We start from the raw sequence: 18118 nt of genomic DNA, 5'->3' as shown, positions 1-18118 counted from the left end.
TCGGGAAGTTAATATTTGTCACACATTTATTCCAGACCTATAGCGTTAATTTGTTCAAATTTTACTCCGTAAATACAAATTTTCCCACGTACGCTCAATATGAGACGAGCCAAGCTTTGCAGTTAGCAGTGAGGTTTTTTTATGGTTTGTTGCTCCGATATGAGTATCGAAGTTACTCGAAGTAATATGCAGCAGAAGATACCATAAGATCTTTAGACCTTTTAATGGCCTTCTATGAATTTTTTTTCACTTTCACTATTCGAGCTGCGATATGTTAGCTCGGGATTACTCCCGTTAACAATTACAGGCACTCACTGGATAAGCCATGACTTTAAATTCTTACCGGGTTCGATACGGTAGAGGGCTTACCAAATAAATAGAAATTTGACAGAATTATCCTCAATTGTTAATGTTCTTCTTGCTTGTGGTTTAATTTTTAAGGACGCTCTCGTCTGATGAGTGGCTTATTCTTCAGCGCTAGCCTAGCATGATAATTACACATTTAATTGTCCATCGTCTTTTTTCTTGACGTGTCATATAATAGTATATGTTAACCTTATGATTCTATAGAGATTGCCGCCTACTATTATACTATTATATGACACACACACACACACACACACACACACACACACACACACACACACACACACACACACACACACACACACACACACACACACACACACACACACACACACACACACACACACACACACACACACACACACACACACACACACACGCGCACACACACACACACACACACACACACACACACACACACACACACACACACACACACACACACACACACACACACACACACACACACACACACACACACACACACACACACACACACACACACACACACACACACACACACACACACACACACACACACACACACACACACACACACACACACACACACACACACACACACACACACACACACACACACACACACACACACACACACACACACACACACACACACACACACACACACGCACGCACGCACGCACGCACGCACGCACGCACGCACGCACGCACGCACGCACGCACGCACGCACGCACACATTTGCGTTTTTGTCTGTACCATTTCTGGGAACAGTTCCTTTCATGAAGAGAGTTCACTGTCTGCTGAACGGCGAACTGCATACCGCCTCGAGGGAAAAGTGCCAGTCCGGAGCTCTTGCCTTCGGCCTTTCCCTAACGGTCACGCTTTCTCACACTCCATATGTTTCAGTTCAACCCGGCAACCAGTTTAGTTTGTTTTACGGTGCGTATGGCGCTATTTTTTCACAGGTGGGTGTAAGATGTTTCTGTGCTAACTTGAGGGCCCAGCCACACCGTTTGCGCAACCCAATATTCTGTGGGCTATGAGCCAATAAGGGGATATTTCATGAATCAAACGCGCCACAAATGGGGAATATAGGGCTTAGGAGGTAGTTCTCTTCCCCTGTCGAGGAAGCGGCAGAGGTGGTGACAGACGGCGCCCGAAGCACAGACGGCCAAGCGCGGAAGAACATAAGAGTGACAGTGCTGAAGACTTACAATGAATTAGAATGTTCTTCACATAATTTCAGCCAGCATAGAATCTTAGGTGTGTAATCTTTTTCTTGTGATGAAAAACTTTAAAAATCTACTTTACCGAAAATGTGAAGCAGAAACCGATAGATATTGCTTGACAAGCGCTTGACGAAAGAAAAATGTGTTTAAAAGGTAGAGCGGAGAAAAAATAAGCCATACATGTATGCTGCTTGTACAGCGCCCTTCTCCTCCATTCCGCAGTGTGCGTCTTCGTCGGGCCTGGGCGCTCTGTTTATTTTTTATTATGTGCCTCCGCGCAGATTCTGGTGTACAAATGGCGGCTAGTCGACGTCTGCGTAGCCTTTTAGTGTCTTAAATACATCTCGGAAGAGATTTTTCGGAGTGAGAGCGTTTTTTTTCTCTGGATCTTCCTCTCGTACTGGTCTCCTCTGGAAGACAGCGGCGCACAGGTTTCGAATGAAGAGCTTGGACAACCTATACGGCACGCTTCGCGTTTAATGTATTTTTTACTTTGATATACAACTGAAGAAAGAGTGAACGCGGCAAGACTGACCTCGGAAGTGCTGCGCTTTTAAATGTCAAGTGCAGTTAATCGTAATAGACAGCGTGATCCCTCAATTACCAAACCTGTCCTTGCTGAAATCAGGTAACAGCAATGTTTTTTTTTCTTTTGGTGCAGTTTATCACGGGCCGCTATTCACAAAATTTCCCGCACGTAAGAGCACGTCCCCGTGATTGGTCGTTGCACGAGCGCTGACCAACAGTGAGAAGCAACTAAAAAGACTGCAGCCAACCATGGACTGCACTTACGCAGATGTCTTGTGAACATCGCCCCACTTTTCTTGCTTGTAATATGTATGATCTTGTTTAAGCATGGGATCCTGTTTCGCAGTATCCATCACCTAACGAAAAAAAAGTACATTTCTGCATGCGCCTCCCTCTATCTTTGTAACTCTGTGCGCGCAGGACGTTGCTGTGGGCTTGAACGAGCTGCTGGCGTACGAGGGAAACGTTGAAGAGGACTTCTGCATGAATTTTCAGGTACTAGAAGATCCCGAACACGTTTTACTTTGCTTAGTTTGCGTCTACTTTTAACAATGTGGTCGCAATTTATTTTTATTTTTTGCTCAAAAAAGGTATCTGTCGAAGAGTTCGGAGAAGTAAAAACTCACACACTCAAGTACGGCGGTGAGGACATTCCAGTTACAAGCGAAAACAGAGCAGGTGAGCAGAACATTGCGCAGAAAAGTGTCTCATAAAAGATCACGCGTGATATTATTGGAGGCAATGAATGCCATGCGATGAGGTATCCTTTTTGTGTGAAATGTTTGTCCTGTGCAGTCGAGACCTGTTTAAGTCACAGCTGCGCTCCATAACGAACTGAGGCATGATATCAGCGCAATGATACCAGGACTGAGGACAAGCAGACGAGTTTGTGACCGTCCTCAGTCTCCTAGCCCTGGTATTTGTCTCAAACTAGCCCAGCTGCGTTCACTATATAATATCCATATCAAAAACATTAAAAAGACTTGGGGTTGAGTTCCCGGCTACAAACTTTAAGCTTTAAGTGTGCGCACTTTGTCCCCTTGTCATAGTGGTCGATGGACAGTGCAAAATTCATTTAGTTGCCGCTCTTTCTACCCTTTTTTTCTCTGTGTTCCCCTCCCCATGTGCAGGGTAGCCTACTGGGCATTGCCTGGTTAACCTCCCTGCCTTTCCGTTCTTCTGTTTCTCTCTCTCTCTCTATTCACTAGACGCAAACAACACCATAATGTGTTGAATGGAAAACAACTCAAAAATCGGCTAGAGGGTTGTATACTGAGAAACGTAAACGAGCTGACATACAACTAAATGATTTGGTATATATACGCGCCTTCGAACGTTGATAAAGAACTTGTTTGAAAACAACACTCAGTTTTTTTTTGCCTCTTGCGCAGAATACGTAGACCTGTACGTGGATCTGGTTCTCAACAAAGCCATCGCTCAGCCTTTTAAAGCCTTCTATCTAGGATTCCACAGCGTTTGTGCTTCTAATGCGCTCATTGTAAGTGACATAAAAGCGAAACGAAAAATGAAATTTTGGTCCACTTAGATGATGATGCATGATGCGTGGCTTTATTTTCTCGACCGGCAGATGCTTCGCCCTGAAGAAGTTGAAATGCTCGTCTGCGGGTGTCCGAAACTGGACCTGGATGAACTGCGAAAAGTCACAGTGTACGACAGCTTTGAAGAAGACGAACCAATTATCAGGCAAGTAAACTATTGCTGATTGCGTGAGCAAAAAAAATGTGAAAGTAGACACGAAAGCCTAACCTCTTATGACCTTGGTCTTACATTTTTCCTGTCGTTTGAGTTCGCTTTTAATTTGGAGCGATTCAGAAGCCGTAACAAGCAGCTCTCCTTCTCTACCCGCCGCTGTCAAACACGTAAGACAAGCGAACCCTGTGAATGCTGCGTCCATTTCGCTGGCTCTACCATTGCGCATTATGAACCAACTAGCCCAGCAATTTACCCTGTGAATGCTACGCGCAATACTGGATGGCGCGTATTGTACCTACCGGTTTGAGTTGGCCACCCTCTTAGAATGAACTACATACGCATTTGAGTCAAGCTGTGGCGATTTGCCACCCAAGGAGCCTATGCGCTTCAAAGCGATGGTTGCTGCAGATGTAGATTGGTGCGGTATAAGCCTTCATATTTATACAGGCCCCTGCGCCCAGGCTAAGCGCGCAATGTGGCACAACAGCGAAGGTCATCATGAACCTGTTTATTCCAGAAAGGCGTGGTATCATATGCTGGGTTAGACACCTTATACAGCGACGGCTGGCGCTCTGAGGTCAGCGACAAGGTCGGAGAACGAGTGTACGAACGTCGCCGACTTGAAGCGCGTTAGTGCAGACCTTAACAGACATGTGGCCACTCAGAGCGATGTAATGCACGAACTCTACAGCTGACACGACGCTCATTGCGCCGCTAGTGGATGTTTTAAAGTTTCCCTATTATAAGCAGCAGGCGGTGCGTAAGTAGCGAGACAGCGATAAGCAAAAGAACCATGACTCTGCTTTAACATTCTTGCTATGATGACACAAGGACCTCCCTTGATCCGACACTCAGCTGAAGCGCTTACTTTTTTTTTGCTTATGAAGGAAAACAAGATAAAAAATAAAGAGAAAGAAGAAAAATTACAATATTTGAGTGGAAAATACCAAAAAGATAAATGAGCAAATATGCATGCAAAGGGGCTTCGTATAGTGCATCTAAAAGAAATGGAGGCTTTTAAAACAAGTTGTTTTCATGAAGCACACACATTGCTATTGTTAATACTATACACTCTAACAAATAAACGTGTGCTCTTTGATTACAAATCAACCTGAGTTTACTACAAGCACTCAGTGCCTTTTCGTTGAAGTTGTCAGAAGCAATAGGTACCACGATATACCAGACAATGTGTAGGAAATGAGCGATAGTGTTGCTCTTCCGTTCAAGTTTTTTTGACCAGAAATGTTCCTGCGTTTATGATCACTCACGTGGTAGTTTCGAGCAATCAGTGCTTCACAACATTCGAAAATTTTTGCTCCCTGGCTCAATGAGGTTTCAGTGGTCCATAGCAGCTGCACTTTGCTGATGGAAACGAAAGCCCCTTGTGCCTCTTAGAAGCGAAAAATGTGTCTCGAGAAACGCATTTACACAGTAAACAGACAGTACGCTGCAGACTTCAGATGAAACGAACATTCGGGTGAACGAAACGTAAAGAGTGAAGTAGCTATTTAATACAAATACTTAAAATCGAAAAAAACTCTTTAAGCTTTTCCTCAAAAACACTTGCTAAACTGTTCGCGCATGTACTCAGTATCCTATCAAGGCACGACGAATGCTCTAATAAGGACCTCAATGGCCGTTTTTAAATGTTTTTTTTGCGTGAACTTATTTCGGTGGATTGTTTCCTGTGCTCAGGGACTTCTGGGACATACTCAAGTCTTTCAACCCCGACGTGCAGAAGCAGTTCCTCCGCTTTGCAACGGGCAGCGATCGAGTGCCCGTCGGCGGCATGGGGGAAATGGCGTTCAAGATATCGGCTCAAAACAGCAACACAGACATGTAAGCGAACTCATCGCATGATGAAGTGTTATTTCATGTTGTTAATTTTAGGTCTGTCCACAAGAAAAACTGCATTTCGTGAAAGAAGGGTTGGATCACTGCATTAATATGTAGTCGCTACTATGATCATACGACATTTCTTGTCATGCGTATCAAGCTGCGAAAAATCCATGTCCCACTGATCTATCTTCCACTGTAAAAAAATTTTTCCCGTCTTTCAGACACAGGTAGCGATTTTATGAAAAAAAAAATGTGCGTCGTCGCCACGGAAAGCTTCAGCATTTCATATTTAGAAGTTATTATTCGTACTAGATCACATTCATAATATACAGCCTCTGAGCAGCTTATCGCAAACTCGCGATTAACTATTCGAGGTACTTGCCCTGCCCGTAGAGTCGTTCTCTAATTTTCTTTGAAATAAAGTGCACTTTGACGTGCGAAGAGAGCATACACAAGTCCTAAACGCAATGTACCATGTCCTTCCGTTATTCCATCTCTGGATTCCCAGTCCTTGATTAGACCTCTTATGCCCAGCGCAAACTGGTGACCCCCTCTCTCCCCGCGTCTTTCAGCCTGTAAGTTTTCATGAAGTCGCTTATATGAGAGCCGCAATGAGTTCGCCTCCAGGGTGCGCCAAGGACGAGTTCTATGAGACTTAATTTTCGATTTACGAATATTTCGCTGGCAAAAAAAAATATCGCGTGGCATAAGTGGCACACCTCTGATACTCCCCTCTTTCGCGAGAGACAGTTTCGTTCTGGTATGCGGCTCTTGCGCAACAGGCACTGGAGCAAGGCCAAATAGCAAGGTACGCAATATTGGGCTAACATCAAACCTGCTTAAGCTCACTGACGCGTCACTGCTCGCTTAACCGCATTGCCCACTCGAAGGCTGCAAAGAAACTGTGCAGAACAGATGCCTTTATTGGGAAATAAATGATTTTGAGTGTTTTTGAATTCCGCTTAAGCACGTTAACTTGCATCAAATACATAAAATACATATTGAATACATGAACGACGTCTGGACCGTTTTCTTTTTTTAGGCGATTTCTAGGCGAACTTAGAAAATTAAGAAGCTTACAGTATTCTTTCCGCGCCAGTACCTGCCAATATATGCTTCACATTTAATCAACGAATATGAAAACAATTTTATGAGTAATTTTTTGTTCACTGCCCCCTAAGCAATTATAACACGATAACCCCGAATCATTAAGAGTATAGCAGTGAAGTCGGAGCATCTGCTATGTTGCATTGTGGCACCTTGGGTAAGAATGATCGATGTAAACAAGCAGCAGAGAGCAGAATTTTTTCTTACCATAAGTGCAGAAGCAACATCCACACCTTTTCAATTTCACGATTTTTTGCAGTTGTGGCTATTTTCAGAGAGGACTTCTGGCAGCTGTGTAAGCAGGACACACATGTCATTATATTTCCCCCCGGCCTAATTAATTTTGATTAATTTTGGCTACAAAGACAAACACACGTCCTTTATTTAGGTCTGTAGCGCTGTAGTCAAGGGCATAATGAGCACTTCGTGCGCCCAGCTAAGGACTGCTCTCCGAGGTTTCTTGTCATAGTGTTTGGATCAAGAATTTTCGTGAAGCGTCCGCATTTTTAACTTTCATAAAGATTAGAAGGAATACATTAAAAAAGGCGTATTTCGTCTTTCCATCAAGTTCTGTTTCACCTTTTTTTTAAGATGCAATTTATACGTCACCAATTATACTAGGACTACTTACACATAGTATATATTACGAGGCGGCAATATCGACTTCTCTTCTCGGCCGCCGCAGTGGCTAAGTGGTTATAACGCTCTGCTGCTCACTCGAAAGACGTGGGTTCGATTCCGGCCGCGGCGGTCGAATTTCGATGAAGGCGAAATTCTAGAGGCCCGTGTACTGTGCGATGTCAGTGCACGTTAAAGAACCCCAGGTGATCGAAATTTCCGGAGCCCTCCACTACGGCGTCCCTCATAGCTTTGGGACGTTAAACCCCCATAAAGAAACTAAACTAACCATCTTCTCTTCTGCTCCTCTCTCTCCTTTTTTTGTTCATTCTCGCTTGGTGTTTTGGCGTATTCGGTGTTTTGGTGTCCTCGCTTGGTGTATTAGTAATGCACATAGTTCATTATTAATACCGGCATTATTAATTTAAAGCAGTCAGTCGCTCAATTTTCCTGAAGTAGAACTTTGAGCCACTTTGAATTATTTTTTGCTTTTCGAGGTCCTGTCTCCTCTTCAAGCTACAAAGTGCGGAAACACTAACCGCGATGTAGAAACCTGATCTGCGGACCCATCGGAACGAACATGTTGAACAAAATAATCACACACAAAGAATCATACAAACGTCACTGTTTTTTTCTATGCGTTTTGATTCCTGCCTAACAGCGCTTAACCAAACTCACCACACGCTAACAGTGCCGCCTGTATTCGTGCGCAGGTTACCCGTGTCTCATACCTGCTTTAATCAGCTGGTGCTGCCCAAGTACAAAAACAAGGATATCCTTCGGGAGAAGCTCACCATCGCGATCTCCAATGCCGAAGGCTTTGGCCTCGAGTAGGACCAAGACCAGCTACCAGAAGCCGACCGGAATGGGGCCTTACAAAGTTTTTCCACTTGTCAACACTGCACACTAATCCTACACTGGGGCCGTATATAAATGTAAAGCATTGTACAGGACACTGGCAAATGCACTTCACAGTGTTCGTCTTGGTGCAGAAGCCTTTCTCATACGGCTCTTCGAAGTCGAAACAGAATGCTTTGGAGTCTGTTTTTTTTTCTATCCATTGCAATACAACCAATGTGCAGATATGCAAAGCGCGCAGCGTTTGAGTGCCGCTGATGGAGTAGCGAGAGTATGCTCTTTTATATATTGCGAGGGAGACCTTATAAATATAAAGTGTCATGTATCACACCATTCTGCTCTTTCATATCCGCGACTACGGAAACCGACAATGCAACATAACTCGAAGAACAAAGTTTTGGAAGTGACCGCCTCTGCAAAAAGACGGGAGAAGTCAAGTGGTAGGTGGTGATCCTTACGAATAAAACAATAAATTGTCTTGAAACAAGCACACGAACAAATTATTTCAAGGCCTTTTGTACAGAGGAGAGGTGAGAAACCAACCCGAGGCAGGCTCGAAAGCCCGTCCATTGAGTCTGTCATGACTGTGTGGTCAAAAAGACGCCGAAATTTTTGTTGATGCTCTACGTCATTACTGATGAGACACCGTGGAATGCGGATGAACTACACTGAATACAATGCATCATTTCTTTTTTGCAGGATATCCAGTCAAGAAAATAATTAATTTTTTCCCTTTGTTTTCGAGATGGCACGGCTACTTGCCAAATCCTTGCATTCTGCGCGGTTCGTCCAAACTCTAGTGTCCCTTTTCTCAATACTCTATAGTTACAACACTGCCATTTCATCTCCCATAGCCTCATTAAACATTCTCTGGACATCATTTTGAACAATCATTAATATAAATTATATATCTGTGTAACATTCTGATAATAGATCAAAAGACAAAAATTAGTCGACTTAAGCTTACCGGCTTAGCGCATTAGTTAGTGAAAGGTGATTGACATCAGCGGCCAAGAGGCCTTGAGTGGCAGGCTCGTTTCGACGTTTGACAGGCGACTATCTGCTTCTCCGTCCCACAGGCAATTTTCGGCGTATTTGGGCTCACGTGCGTACTCATCCTTCTTTCACTTGCGGTCTTCGGTTCGATCGCGTTCTCGGCACTCTTCAATGACTGCTGGGCCCGCTTGGAAGAAGCAAACGAGACAGTCTAGTTCCGAGTGTTGTCTTATTCGCAGTCCTAAGTCTCCGTTGGTTTTGACAAAAAAAACTCGGAAAAACCGACTCACTGGGTCAGTGGACACTTCAATCGCGCTGTGAGGTGGCCGTAGTGCCCACCTACAAAGTGAGACAGGTATGTGCTTTTCCATTTCTTAAAACGAACGAAAGTTTTAGACTGCAGATAAGACAAGACTAGAACTCTACTCTGTTACCGCCGCCAGGCTTCTTCCTTCCCACATGTAACGCGCGTTACGCATAACTGTGACATCGAATCCTCCGTTGTACCCTCTATGTTTAGCTCTTTAACTAAGCTACAAAAGCTTTCGATGTAAAATATCACGCTTACACAGATTGTTGCGCAATAATGTGTATAGGGGTACATCGAATCTCGGTGTTCCTAGTCCTGCTGAAGAGCTTCCCTGATAGCATTGTAACTCAGGCATACAGTCGTCCACAAACTTGCCCAGAGCGCTGGAAACGTGAAGTTTCCAATAGAATGAGGTGAGGAACCGGATAAATTACAGGGGCACTTAAACTGACCTTGCCAATAAATCACCCACCTCGCTAAAATAGACGCCCGAGTGACCAGGTACACAGACAAAACGGACCTCACTCGCTGTGCGCGGAACAAAAAACTTGAGGGAACGACTCAATAGAGATTTTTGGGAAGTTTGGAGAGACACTGAAACTGAAAGGTAGTCTGCAAGGGTTAGAACCCGTGCGACATGACTCACTGTTTTGAGAAGAGCCAAACCAATAGCCAAAAGCTCTGCGAAGAATATAGGAGTATAATCAGGGATACGAACGGGATAGCTCCAAGACAGAACTTGCCAATATATTCGAATCGCCGCCTTCTCACAGCTGCCGGAGGCATCAGTGGAGGAAACAGTATGATGAGGAAACTTCTGTAGGTGTTCAGGAAGAAGACCATTTAGGATATCTGCGGGCATATGTTTCGCATGTGACGCGAAATTACGGTTGTAATAGAAGACGGGGTCAGCCTGCGTATCAGCAACTCGTTGCAAGATCAGGTCAACCTGCAGCGGAGCTAACAGGTTCTGCGTGAACCTAACTTGCAGAAGCTGATACCATGGCCAATGATTTGTGAAAAATTGGTGTGATTGAGATATAAAGATGGGAATATTAACACCGGGGGCCGTGTCAAAGGACCAGAGGAAAGTACGCACCGTGAGAAGTTGGGAGCGGGAATAGAGGTCGGGGATACGGGCTTCCAGGCAGCGTTTGAAGCCGATTTTTGAAAGCCACGCCGTTCCAGTAAGGCTAAGAGATGAAGCTTGTAGTCTGTGGTACCAGAGATCAGGACGCCATCAAACTCCAGAATCGTTCTCTCATAAGCCTTATAGAGAAACAGTAACGTGTCGCGACACATGCCAAAGTTTTTATTGCCTAATCGTGTCAAACGGCCCAGAGCACGTTATCATTTAATAAAATTATTCTTAATGTTCTGGCGCCTGTCAAAACTTTGGTCATAAGCAACACCTAGATATTTAACCGACTCCTCCTGCGGAATTGGGGTGGAGCGGTAGACAAGCAAGATCTATAAAAGAGTGTCGGGAGGAAATACCAGCACGCCACATTTACTGACATTCAGTGATAAATTGATTTGGTCCAACCAGACTTCAATAGCATTCAGGTATGCCTGCAACTACTCGTACAACGCATGAATATGCTTCGCTGAGGCGAAAAAAAGGCTATATCATCTCCGTATACAAAAACTGTAATGTGAGGATGAATGGAGATGTCGTGAACAAATATGTTAAAAAGCAGCGGTAACAGAAGGGATCCTTGCGGTACACCTCTTGACTGAACATAGGTATTAGAGCTGAAAGACCCGCCTGCACATAAGAAAAATCTGTCTTTTGAAAATTCACAAATCCAGGCATAAATATAGTGCGATGGATTTGGCTGAGCAAGTTTTTAAGAAGAACCGTATGCTCCACGCTGTCATAGGCATTAGTAATATCAAGTGTCGTCAAGGCCGAAACTTTCCTATTGCGCACTAAGATTCGACTCTCTAGATGCACATGCGCGGGCCATATATGGAACAACCACGGTGAAAGCCAGTCTGTGCGGAGTTGAGGCCGTTAACGTCATGAACATGATTCGTGAGGCGACAGTGTACTGCTCTTTCTATCAACTTCACTAAATTTGAGGTTAAAGCGATTGGCCATATATTGTCTAATTATGTGAATTTTTCAAAAGCAAAATTATTTTCTCAATCTTCCAACTGTGAGGAATCCACGCTTTTTCCAATGACGCGTTTACAATATCCAGTACGTAAATTGTGAAGTTCTGCGCTAAGATCTTCAACATGCCAATAGTAACCCCATCAGCTGCTGGGGAAGCAGATGGCATTGAGGCAACAATTGTCAGCAGCTCCGACACGTCGACCTCAGCATAGTCCGAGCTGGGGGTGAGTGTGTGTAAAGGTTACGTTCTCTGCTGAGCGACATAAAGTCAGCCGCTGAGCGATACGTTCAAGGTATTGCTTTGCCTCTTATATATATATATATATATATATATATATATATATATATATATATATATATATATATATATATATATATATATATATATATATATAGAGAGAGAGAGAGAGAGAGAGAGCCTTGCTTTTCACTTGCCTTCTTCCTTTTCTTCGTGCGCGAATTGTGCTTCTTCTTCTTTTAACGCGCTATATTGACAGAGATATGGTACTCTGCGGTTACAGTCTTTATTGAAGGCTCTGAAGGAGAAAACACAAAGAAAACAACGATTACGGAACTATGCACGATTTTCAGAGTGGGTGTTGCCATAAATTGTACATTTTGTGCATTATTTATTCAAAGTTATATTTTATAGGCATAAGAAAAGTCGCTTGTCGTTTCGTACAGTTGTCTAAAGATTTGCTTCGACGTGTTTAGGAAGAAATCCCTCACCCTTCTCTACTTTTTATGCCTTGAGGCAATAAGCACCACATTAAAAAAATCAGCGACAGTTCCTATAATTATATGCTACTGTCGTCCGATGCCCCATCCTTGAAAGGAGGGCAATGGCTGTTTTACAGTAGGTACAAGCATTACCCTGGCCTTCTGCTCAGTTTTTCTGGGGTAAAATGCTGGCAGAAACGTTTTTTTTTTAAATCTTATCTCGAGCGGCCCAAAACATCTTAGGCTTGGCGGTCTTTACTCAAGCGCTCCACGCATCAATGAAATCCAATAATTATCATTAGGGCTGCGTGGTCCTCACACTCCTCCCGTGGCGACATTTACGAAGAAGGGCCTGTGCGAAAAAAGAAGCATTTAACCCCTCTGCCTGCTTTGAATGTCTCTTATAACGCCGCATGCCGTCCCAACTGTGCTGTGGTGAGCGCAACTTTCTTATGGATGACATTGGATTTGTGTTACGCCCATTTGCGAAACGCCGCGAAACTCGCTGTTTCCCGTGCATCTGTCACTGCGAAAAAAAAGAAAGTCGCTTAAGCATATGCAAGAAAGGAATTGCCATAGTTAAGAAGCGTTGTTTATCACTCGCGCATTTGTATCGGTTAAAAGAGCATCTTATTACTCGGAAGATTTGTCGGTGGAAGGCGTGTTTTTTGAAGCTATTGATGGAAATGACCAAATTTTGATGTCAACCAAAAAAACTCAGTGATGAGAATGAAATGAAACAAGACAAGTAGTACGGCGGAGAATAGCAATTTATTGGGATTTCTGCGATTTAATGAACCAATTTAGTTTTTCCTCCACCAGCTAGATCCTAGACCCCACACAGCCTAGCGCTTTCCGCGCTTCCTCCCGCCGGACCTTTTTCGCCGGGCCTTTTCGCGGCCTTTTTGGGCGCTGCACCCAGATGACCGGGTCTTGGAGCAGTGGTGGCGTCTTCCGCCGCGCTTCCGTCCGCCGGTGCGCCTTGAGGACGTCAAGCCGGACCGCCGCCGCTTCTTGCCGGTGGCAACAGGGCCTGACGACGTACCCGATCGCCCATGTGACTCTGAGCGACGCTTTTTGGCCCCGCTGCGGCGCGGCCGACGGCTGCATCTCTTGCATTCGCTTCCACCAGCAGCGCCCAGAGACCTGCTCCGTGCTCGGCGGCGCCTTCCACTTCTCCGCGCACTCCTGTCGGTGATGGCCGATGGAGAAGCTGTACTGGAAGGGCCCGTTATGCGGCGAGCTGTCATGGCCTTCTTCGGAGAGGCTGGATGGCCGGGATCTGCACTGCCTAGGACGTCGGCAGCCCTTTTTGGCGCACGGCTCTGGTCAGCGGCGCCTGTCTTCTCCAGGGTCGGCGCAGACTGAACGCCGACTTCCACCGGGTGGGGAGCCGTACGTTCCACTTCAGCTCCCGCGCTGGGCGTGCTACGTTGTTGAGTCGGTGAGCCATCCTCCCCTGCGGGCCCTGCTGCCCCCTTCCGGCCTCGCTTTGCCTTCGGCTCACCGGTGTCGTCCTCCGTTGCGTTCGGCGTCGTCTTGGAGTCTTCCCTGTCGTTCCCAGGCCGGTCGCTCTCCATGGCGCAGTCAGGTGGGATACCGCGGCTGGTGCTGTCGGCACACGGGCGGGCCAGCAACAGGACTCTGCCTGGACAGGCGCGGGCGGCTACGAAGCCTAAGGTCTCGAAGTCATTGATCGCCGCACTGCCGCTGGTGAGGCATGGCAGGGACCGGAAGGAGCCGCAGGCTGTCAGCGAAAGGCTCTGGGGAAGCGGCGGCCACGGTCGCCGAAGGCCTGAGCGACCGTCCTAGCTCGCGGCCAGCAGGGCGCTACTGCGCGTGGAACGCGAGCGCTGCTGGCTTCCTCGTCTTCTGCTCGCGCTCACATGCCAGAGAAGGCGTGGTGGGCAAGTAGTACTGAAATCACCGTGTCTCAACAAAGTTCGTATACAAGCAAAAAAAAAGCGAATTGCCTTGAAAGTCGAAGAAGTAGCATAAAAAAAGCATGTTGGCCTTCGCTTATTGTTGCAGACTTTAGCATAGGAAAATAAATATTTTCGATCAGTCGCAGGTTAATGACCTCAACTGAATACAAGAAAAAATGGGCCATTCTTCCGGATTCGGCTCTCACTCGCTTCCGGCTTGCTGTACTGCGTGGACGGCTCAGGGTAACGCTTCATGTGTGGACCTCACGGCTGCACCTTTCGAAGGTGTCTCGATGGAATGCTCAACAGACGCGTAGAATGCACGGCAATTCCTTCATGCTGCTATTCCGCTCATCTCGCTGTCAAGAAAGCATATTAGCCTTGCTAGCAACTCCGAATTCGGTCAGGCCTACAGCGCTGTTCAAGTCTGGGCGGGCATTCCAGTAACCGAACTAAATGTCGTCCCTTGCCCCAGAGTTTGCTTCACGTTGCTTCCCATTTCGATGGACGTGAAGAAGACGAAGTGTCCCTGCTAAGGTGGCTGCACATCGCTCCAGTGAAAAATCTCGCCATCCGCATAAATACGTTCCTTATATCAAGAGAACTGACTTCGCAGCATCTGAAGAAGCTCCCGAGGCTCATGCGCCGTCTGACTGGGTGGCAGTAAGCAAATGTCCTTCAGTCATCCCGGCAGCTGGACTGGGCTCCAGCGCTAGGCCTAGTGCCACCGGTGACGCACTGGCAAAGGTGGCTTCGCCGGCGTCGGTCCCTGCTCCCGGTCCATCAGCGGCAGCGCACATCCCTCCTTCTTCAAATGCCCCTCAGCCCGTGAGCGACCTGCCCTCTGGGCGGAACTCGGCAATGGCTGCCCAGCCTCCACTGCTGAATGGGGCTTCAACCGTGCAGCGTGAGGAGGAGAGCTCTCCAATGGACCTGTCTTCAGCCCCTCCATCCGTGCCACCGGCTTCCCGCAGTTCTCAAAAGCGCCCATCAGGGGATACCGCGCAGGATTAGTCTTCTGCCAACTGCAGCTCACAAGGCAAGCGTTCCTGCCCAGCGTATGCCAACCAGGTTACTGTGCCGACATCGGGATCGGTATCGTATAAAGTGGCCATTAAAGTTCTGGCAGCCAAAAGCCTGACCGACATTCCGAACAGAATTCTTCAGGCAAACCTGGACGAGTGTCTTTTGACCAAAGGTTTTCGTGGCTTCACGTCTAGAACTAAATCTAATACCATCGCTGTGTGGCTCCCGACTTTGGCTGCTGTCGAGCGTCTGCAAACGCACAAGTGCATATCGATTACAAGCGAGGTCTCGGTGCTGGTCCAGGTGTACGTAGTATGAGGTTCAGACCTACAGCGCTGTGTTGTTTACAACGTCGACGTTGCCGAAGACCAGACGACCCTCCAGCCTGAGTTGTGCTGTCCAACCCACCGTGTCATCCAAGCGCTGTATATGGGAAAGGGGCGCTCGTGCATCGTCACACTACAGGGCCCACCAACTCTGCCAGAACGACCTTACTACTATGGCTGTATTCTGCGGCCTCACCCTTACAAACCGAGTGCTGTCTATTGCTACAGCTGTTTCAGACCTGGCCACATGCGCCGATCATGCCCTTTTGCAACGAAAGATGAGGCTCGGCCACAAGGCACACCGCCTTACAGGTGCGGACTTTGCAAGACTGACGACCACGAGATCACCTCTCAAACTTGCCCAACAATACAGAAAGCAACTGAGAAGGTTCGGCGTGGGATCCGTGAGCAAGTGCCTCCGAATGAAAACAGAGCCCCGATACAGACATCCAACACGTTTGCGGCTCTTCAGTAGGATGAAGACGACTGGCCGGAGCTTTCTGAGCCCAATCCACCTGCAGCCCCTGCCAAACCGTCGTACAGCGATAAAGTGCGCAAGGATCGCCGTCGCCTTCAAACTACACAAAAGCACAGCATACTGGAACCTCTGCGTGAGGACATGGCATCAGTTGACGACCAAATTGCACGCCTTTTAGCCGAGGTCTGTAAGCTACGGCAACGCCGTGAACTGATTGCTCGCCGTAGACAACCAGCGGAATCCCACTCTGCCCCAATCAATGCTGCAGCGCCTTCGACTACGTCCAGCCCTCATGCGTTTTTCGCTGACTCTACGAGGTCTTCTGCAGCACTGCAGGATAACTCAACAACATCCCTCCTCAGCTTTATGGTAAACCAGTTATCTAACCTGACATCAGTTCTATTACAACGCTTGGAAGCCTAATCGAAAATGGCGAGTACACGTAGTTCAAGTGTGCTCCAATGGAACTGCAGAGGCCACTCCACAAAGCTGGGAGAGCTCAAATCCCGTCTTCGCATGAACAAGCTCCAGGTGTGGGCCCTGCTACTGCAGGAGACCAATGCCTTGCCATCCATTCCGGGCTTTAATGGATACATGTCTCCTTCAATGAACGACCGTCGTGTGCACACTGTTGCCCCTCCGGGACAGGCGGCGGTGTACGTTGATGCGCGTTTTCCTCAAGTTCGCCTCTCTCTAGAAAACTGGTGCACCTCACATCAAGAGGTAGTCGCAGTGGCTGTGAAGCTTCCCAAGGCAACTGTTGTGGTCTTGTCATACTATGTAAGACCCGCCGGTGGAGCTCCCTCCCGCATTAATCAGGGGTGGTTACTAACTCTACGACGACAGCACCCAGGGTGGCCTGTTTTAGTCGGTGGTGACTTTAACGCCCCTCATTCGGACTGGGGGTACTCCACTTCAAGCCCCCGTGGTAGGCTTGTCGGGACGCATTCGCGGATGCGCTGTTTCTTTTTCTCAACCAAAAAAAGATTCAGCAACGCGGACTGTGCGCCATGCTCACAGTCCAACATATGCTCCGGATCTTACGTGGTGGTCAGAACCCGGGACTCCATCGTGGCACCTGGAGCCAGACTGCTGGGGTAGTGACTACCATCCTACCATCATCGGTCTCCATCCATCAAGGGCCCGCCGATTACGCCGTAGGTGTTCTGTGGTCAATTGGGACAAGTTTCGCACCGCCGTCGAAGACCTCTCTCTGAAATCATCTACACTACTTGTGGACTGCTTACAAACAACGCTGAATAAGGCTATTGCTGTCACCTGGACGGACGTGAATCGCCCGGCGCCGGATGTTGGTCTGCTTAACCTCTGTGCTGCTCGCCGACAAGCGGAGATGGCGGCGTCCCGAGACCCGACTTCTGCGCAAGCACGGACAAGGATGAATTACCTTACTGCCAAGGCTCGCAGATATGAACGCGATCTCTCGCGACGGCAGTGGCATGCGTGGTGTTAGCAGTTCTCGACAAAGTCATCGAATGCTGCTCTCTGGCGAACGTTTCGTGCAATGGAACAGGGTTCCCGTCGTCCTGACGCAGCGGCCACAGCATGCTTCGCAGGTATCTTAGCTCCGGATGATTTCGCCAGAGAGGCAGCGCGGAAGTTTTTCCCAAGTGTGATGTGTTGCCTCCAAGGGTCATAGGAGCCCCCTTGGCTGCCATTCCAGCTTATGTCTATAAGCTCCCATCTACAGCCGACGCCGAGGGACTTGCAAGCCCATTTTCAATGCCCGAGTTGCTTGCAGCAATAGACGAGGCCCGTCGGAAGACTGCGCCCGGTCCGGACACCATTCCGTACGAGGTTTACAAGAACTTAAGTTCCGCTGTACTGCCTCAACTCCTCTCCACCATTAACGAGGTATGAATAGAAGGCATGGCTGCAACACCAATTCGTCTCCATCTATCCGGAACTCCAATTCAAGAAAGTTCGACCGTAAAAATATTGGGCTTGACAATACAC

General features: G+C 47.3%; 1 protein-coding gene across 1 annotated transcript in view; it reads left to right on the top strand.

Moving 5' to 3' along the window:
* The window catches only part of LOC144135641 (putative E3 ubiquitin-protein ligase HECTD2), a 30784-nt gene extending 22220 nt beyond the window's left edge, over positions 1-8564 (top strand). The window contains exons 15-20 of the mRNA XM_077668206.1: positions 2527-2601; positions 2697-2784; positions 3498-3604; positions 3695-3810; positions 5515-5658; positions 8097-8564. Coding sequence (XP_077524332.1) covers positions 2527-2601; positions 2697-2784; positions 3498-3604; positions 3695-3810; positions 5515-5658; positions 8097-8217 — 651 coding nt within the window. The 3' untranslated portion in view covers positions 8218-8564. The remainder of the gene's footprint in view (positions 1-2526; positions 2602-2696; positions 2785-3497; positions 3605-3694; positions 3811-5514; positions 5659-8096) is intronic.
* The last annotated feature ends 9554 nt before the right edge of the window (positions 8565-18118 follow it).

This window comes from Amblyomma americanum, chromosome 1 (assembly GCF_052857255.1).
Source record: "Amblyomma americanum isolate KBUSLIRL-KWMA chromosome 1, ASM5285725v1, whole genome shotgun sequence".
Classification (NCBI taxonomy): domain Eukaryota; kingdom Metazoa; phylum Arthropoda; class Arachnida; order Ixodida; family Ixodidae; genus Amblyomma; species Amblyomma americanum.
This window is presented reverse-complemented; position numbering and strand designations above follow the sequence as displayed.